General features: G+C 40.8%; 1 protein-coding gene across 1 annotated transcript in view; it reads left to right on the top strand.

Moving 5' to 3' along the window:
- The first annotated feature begins 808 nt into the window (after positions 1-808).
- The window catches only part of nyap2b (neuronal tyrosine-phosphorylated phosphoinositide-3-kinase adaptor 2b), a 29836-nt gene continuing 23809 nt past the window's right edge, over positions 809-6835 (top strand). The window contains exons 1-2 of the mRNA XM_056264785.1: positions 809-1209; positions 2993-3198. Of these exons, the coding sequence (XP_056120760.1) occupies positions 3020-3198 (179 nt within the window). The 5' untranslated portion in view covers positions 809-1209; positions 2993-3019. The remainder of the gene's footprint in view (positions 1210-2992; positions 3199-6835) is intronic.

The raw sequence follows: 6835 nt of genomic DNA, 5'->3' as shown, positions 1-6835 counted from the left end.
TTTTTTTTGGATGCTAGATCAGTCGCAGACACAGAAACGGTGGGAGGCAGGGAGGGGGAAAGTGAGGGAGGGGGAGAGAGGGGGGCTTGAGCAAAACAACAGATCGCTGCCCTTCATCCCTTTGTGTCGACAGTAATAATCCATTTGAATTTGAATTTGAAGCCCATGCTCACCGCATCAATCATGTAAACAAATCTCGCACACACCAACTCTCTTCTGTTTCTCTATGATGCTGTGATTTTTTGTTTTCCCCTATACTTTTTGATTTAAAGATTCAGAGAAAGCTATTTTGTTTATTTCCTGGAAAGAAAAAAAATAGTTCATTATTTTTGCTTTTAGAATAAAAATAAAAAAGAATGCATAAATGAACCATAGTCCATTTTACTCCTGGATAATTTGAAGTTCAACTAGGGCTTGTCTGTTGGCTTTTCCACTGTGTTGTTTACTAGTTGAGGACACTGGGAGTGGTGCTCAGTCTAATGAGGTCACACCCTGTATGCCCGTCCCGCCCACTGTGCCATGACTGACACATGCTCTCCTGCCCCGTTTACTACAGCAGAGCGGCAGAGGAGCTGTCCGTGGTGCTGAGAGCGAGGAGCCGTGTGAGCGAGTGCATGCGAGGGGGGGGAAGAGGAGGAGGGTGGAGGCGTGTTCTTTGTGTTGTGAAGCCCGAGTTAATCTGCGGTGGCATCCACTCAGAGACGAGCCCCACATCCGAGAACCAGCGCTGCCGTGAGAGCTGCGTCCTTCAAAAACAAAAACAAGGTTTCACTTAAGAAGGTCTTCACCTGAGTGCGCATGGTTCATCTCGGAAGACTCCAGGAGATTTTGAGTTGTTGTTGGACTTTTTAAAAGTGCACGTGGATGGGAGTTAGGAAGGATGCTTTTCCTTTTGATGTGGTTGCACTCTTGCAGGTGTAGCATGTACAGATGAAGAGGAGAGCATCTTTCAGACTGGAGTTACGCACTGCACATTCCCAGCGGGCTGAAGGTTCCTCGGCTACAAGGAGCTGCACTGCCTCCTGATTTTATGCCCGGGAATTCTACTTTGCGGACTGGAGCGTGACTTAGCAATGGCTTGAATCTTTCTCGTTGGACTGGAGTTTTAATCTCAGGATATCAGTCTGGTTTTGTCCCAGGTACTTTTGGGAGTCTAATGGATCTACCTGAACTGGTTGACACTGTAGCCAGCAGGGACCTAGTTCCTCTGTAAGTACATAACTCTCATCTGAGCTCTTGGAACTTTACATTCATCCTTATAAATAACCTTACATACAACCTTATGTTTTTAGATCTAACTTGCTGGATAGACCATCTCTTGATGGACAGACTGGCCTTAACATTTTACATTGAAGATGGTGTATCCATCTCTCTAGCAATTACCTAAATACATCTTTTGTACTCACCTTTGGAGAATACAGTCATCTCTCCTCAGAGGGTCGGATGCTGAACATATTGTCAAGTGAACGAATGAGGGAGGATAAGATGAGATGTTGGAAGACCATGATAGAGCATCTAGGAAGGAGACAATTTGAAGGGAAGAGGTCCAAATGACAGGGTTTCTGACCGGCCATAAACAGTATGCTTCAACCTGAATTGTGTTAAAGAAGAAAATATTGTTTTGCAGTTTGCAAACTCAAACATGCTATACTAACTAACTCAGCTAGGTCATGTGACATTAAATGCAACAGCGAATATGAAATAGTCTATGGTCAACACAAGTTGCTCTAAGGTCGAAGACCGAAGATGCCATGTTGCAGAGGACGCTGGACAATGGTGGTGGGTCCCTGGGCTGGTATGCATTACCCATCTGGCTGCTTTAACCCCCCTTCCCCCCTCTCTCTCACACACACACACACACACACACACACACACACACACACACACACACACACACACACACACACACACACACACACACACACACACACACACACACACACACACACACACACACACACACACACACACACACACACACACACACACACACACACACACACACACACACACACACACACACTGCCCCTCACATGTAAACAAGCATGCCCAGATTCATGGATCACTCTGAAAATACTGACCTACATAATACCGAACGCTGTCTCCTCCTTCTCCTAGACTTCTGCAGATGTACACTGCAAAAGACTTCACACCCACACACTCTGCATTACTGCATCAGTATGATTTTACGTGCACCCCCCCCCCCCCCCACACACACACACACACATACACACATACACATATACGCTTACTTAAGTGTTACTCCAGCTAAAAACAGAGTCACACAACACACTGCGACTCATCAAATGCAGCACAAATGGCCCACTAACCAGTGTCCTGCTACCAGATGCTTCATATTCCAGACTGAGAAATGCACTGGCCTGTTTTCGTGATAACCGGGTGTATACAATACTACAGCTTACTAATAAACTATTTCTTTGTAGATGTAGATGTGCTGAGGCTTAGAGCAAGGCTCTCTGCATTTGCTGATGAAGGGAGAATCTCATTGACCCAGAATCCTTGTTTATTTACACAATAGCCCATTAAAATAGTATGATTGCCGTATTAATTCAACATTTCTAGGCATATCATTATCAGTGCATTACCATGACTTTAATAGGATAGAAAACAGAACTTTAACATCTATCTATCTATCTATCTATCTATCTATCTATCTATCTATCTATCTATCTATCTATCTATCTATCTATCTATCTATCTATCTATCTATCTATCTATCTATCTATCTATCTATCTATCTATCTATCTATTTATCTATCTATCTATCTATCTATCTATCTATCTATCTATCTATCTATCTATCTATCTATCTATCTATCTATCTATCTATCTATCTATCTATCTATCTATCTATCTATCTATCTATCTATCTGTCATCTAAAGCATTATGATAATACAAATAATAATAATTACAAACCAATAATTCAAATGCTCACAATTGTAACTTTAATGTCACTGTTTTTATTTACAGAAAGCCCTTCTGGAATGCCTGTAAGCAATGATTAGCTCTAAAGAGGAGGATTCACTGATGTTTTTGCAGTATGTTGAAGACTGTGGACTAAAGGCATATAACAGATTGGTCACACAGAGCATCGACCACGTGTGGAATGAGAAAAACAAGATTAACTTTCAGGAGAAAAACGACAAGAAGCGAAAGCAGGAAGAAGCCATTAAAAGGTAAGTGGTTCGAGATATGTCAGCAATACATGCATATGAAATCTTAAAATATTGCTCATATTGAAAATACCCTTACTTACAGTTTTTCTCAGTTGCTTTGGTACATTTCTCAGATCACAGCATCCTCTGGTCACTTGTGCACATCATAAGCAATTTTTCATTCTTTCGAACTAATGCTTCATTACGTTGATGCAATGGATTTCATACAATTGTCTGCTGTTTCCTACATTATCAATAGTCATGTTGATCATAATATATTATACAGTTCTCTTTCATTTTACAGTATGCAGTAAATATACAGAATATGTGATATTGACAACATGGCTAAGTATTTTGATATCTTGTTTGTGAACAATGATGCAAGCACTTATCATTCTGATGGCGTAAATGCTTTTGAGAGATGAACTAAGGGGTTTGAGCAAGTGACAGGCTTTTGCAGGTACTCCATTGTGTAGTGCTGTTTATATGAATTGTTTTGGGAAATACAGTGACTGGTTTGCAAATGTTAATGATGATTCAAGAAATGAAAAAAAAAAAAAAACGACTGAGAAAAACTGTAAGATTGCAGATTGCAACTCAAGTTGACATGAGCATTCATTCACTCACACATGTATGTAAATAACAGCCACACGAGGAAACAAACCCTTGGTGCTCCCTTACACTAAGTCAATGGGATAGTGGGATGTTGTTGATGGCAGAAAAAGACCATGTCCTCTTCAACATGTGGAGGTTGATTAATTTTCTAATTGTGACATATTTGGGGCTTGAACTTCATAACGACTTTCAACCTTGGCAGAGACTTATGTGCAAGACACGCACCCACAAAATGGATAATGTTGCTCTACATTACTGGTCCACTCACTACAGTTGTATCAGTTTCACTCTAGTCATTAAATAAAGTCTAGGTTTTCATCTTAATGTCATTTCAGTCATACAAAAATGATTGTAGTCATGACCAAAGGCGTCAGATGCATTTTGACACTTCAAATCCATGGCCTTGATAACATCAACGCATGCTGTAATTGTGTCAGTGGGCAATTTACTGTTGAGTGCTGCCCTAGACCTGTTGGCATAGATTGCATCGATCACATTTGGCACTGTCTTCTAAGTGCAATAAAAGCTGAATGCTGTCAGAGACCTCTTTCACGCATTTGGCTCAGGCTTCAACTACCTAAAAAGCATTAATTTCAGCTCTGACATGGCGTTAGTTTGTGCTTATGGGGAATGCCAGCTAATCGTAATACACATGTTACGGTAAAGAATAATTTGCATGGTAAAACATGCACAGCAGACATTTTTGTCTTCAGCTGTGCTCATATTTGGCTGGAGTTTGGTTTGGACTTTTTATTCATTACAAACCAGAAAAATAATCAAAAGCAGTTTAATGATGAAGCAATTTGTGGTGAATTTATAGTTGTCATCCAAACACTTTGGGCCCTATTTTAATGATCTAAGAGCATGGTCTAAAGCGCATGGCGCAAGTGCACTTAGGCCGTGTCTGAATTAACTTTTGCTAGTTTAACGATGGGAAAAATAGTCTGCGCAACCGGCGCATGGTCTAAAAGGGTTGGCCCTATTCTCTTAATGAGTAATGGGTGTGTTTTGGGCGTAACGTGCAACAAACCAATCCGATTCTCATCTCCCATTCCCTTTAAAAGCCAGTTGCGCTTGCGCCATGGCGGATTCGCTATTTACATGGTGGAATTTGCAAGCGTTAAAACTGAATGCTTCTCTAGCGTGGAAACAGATCTGCTCGTGTGCGAGGTTAAAGAGTGCAAGCAGAACATCTACAGGACAAAGTGTACGCGTGTTGTGTACCCGCCTATAGGCGCACATTACTTACGCGCACATTACTAACACTTTAAATAACAAAAAAAAAAAAATACTACGCCATTGACTTTAGACCAGGTTTCAGTTGGTCAATGTCTATTTCAGTTGCCTCAAAATAGCAACGTGCCTACAATGCGCCTGAACACACCTCGTTTTCAGACCAGCCGCCCATGGGCGCACAAATGGGCGCAAATGCATTTGCCATTTTAACAACGTGGCGCAGGACGTGAAAATGATAACTGCGTCGGGCTGAATATAGCAAAAAACACTTGTGTCACGCCTGGCGCTGCATTACACCGGGTGTATGATAGGGCCTTTTGGATCAGCAAATGAGACAACCCATCTAGAATATAGTCATGATAAAATACTGAGCAAGAAATGTACCCAACAGATTTGAGGTGTCCCACACTACCCAATGTACCAGATTATGATTATTCACTTTTTAGGTCATCTCGACAAACCTTCATTTTGCTAACTCTGTCTGTTGATGTCTGGTCCCAGTCAAAAATCTCCTAAATTAGGTACATTTGATTGGCCACCAGATGCAGTGTTTAATTAAATTGAGTCTTCAGTGAGGCCCTGATTTATGTAAGACACTTTGCGGCTGCTTGAAAGAACTTTCACCAAAATGTGACCACAAGTCACACTCTTGAGCTGTAAAGGGTATAGAAGAGTCTTTACCTCCTGATATTGGTCTACTCCTGGTCTGCTTATCAGCTGTTGCTGATATAAAATATTCATACTCAGTGGCTGGAGGATGAGGGCTAGAAAAAAAGAATAGCTGGATTTTTCATGAGGCATATAAGTGGGTCAATGAGACGACCCATTTTTACAGGAACTGATGGGAAGAGAGAGGAAGGAAAAGAGGGAGAGAGAAAAATCTGTTAGAAAGAGATTAAGTGTGAAGAGCGTGCTTGCTGGAAATGCGTTCTGCCTAGTGACAGCTGGAGAAGCCGCTGACCAATCAGATTGGTTCATTGCTCTGAGTGGGGTGGGTCTTCATTCGTTCTCTGCCATTCTATTGGCGCTTCCACTGTCTCTGGGAGCACACGGAAACTTTGTCTCACGTGCTAATTTGCATACAACAACTATGCTGTAAACACTGAAAAGCATGGACAGAAATAAATGGGAATGATGTTGTTTAAATTATACAATGTAGGATTGAAAAAAAATTTATGTAATGTATTATTCTATGTTTAGCATTTTAATAAATGGAATTGCTTTTCTTTTTTCAAAAATTTGAAAAGGCTGGAAAGTATGCGGTCCAGCAGCTACAGTGCACTGGCTTTAAAGACATTACCCTTTTACTGGGCAAGGGCAATGCGATAAATAATACAGTGCCACACATGCACACACACTAGGACTAATTCTCAAGCAGGATTCTGTCATCTTTTTTTTGTTGTTGTTTGATTTTCAAGAACTGTTTTCAGTCTGTTCAATTTGCCATATTTAAAGGTAATGTCATTTCTGTCACTAAACAGAATTGGCAAAATAGTAGGTGTGTTCGTCTTGAAGCGGCACTCGGTCTATGACATCAAAGTACCGCGAGTACACAACTAAGTACACACCTAATGACTATGGGGTCACCTAATATGCAAACATATTTTTGATCTGACTGTACTGACGCTGTTGTATGTATGAGAACTGAACTGAGCTGGACGATGACATCCTTTTTTGCAGAACTGCTTTATAGATGAAATTAACTATTTTAATAATTAATGATCTTTACAATGGAACTTAATACACTGAACTGAGTTCATCTGAACAACAGCTGGAATGCATAATTTTCCTGTTATCACTATTAAGC

The sequence above is a fragment of the Rhinichthys klamathensis genome, unplaced genomic scaffold (assembly GCF_029890125.1).
Source record: "Rhinichthys klamathensis goyatoka isolate OS25496 unplaced genomic scaffold, OSU_Roscu_1.1 h1tg000011l_1, whole genome shotgun sequence".
In the NCBI taxonomy this organism is placed as follows: Eukaryota; Metazoa; Chordata; class Actinopteri; order Cypriniformes; family Leuciscidae; genus Rhinichthys; species Rhinichthys klamathensis.
Note: the sequence above shows the minus strand (reverse complement) of the source record. Positions and strands in the feature narration are given on the sequence as shown.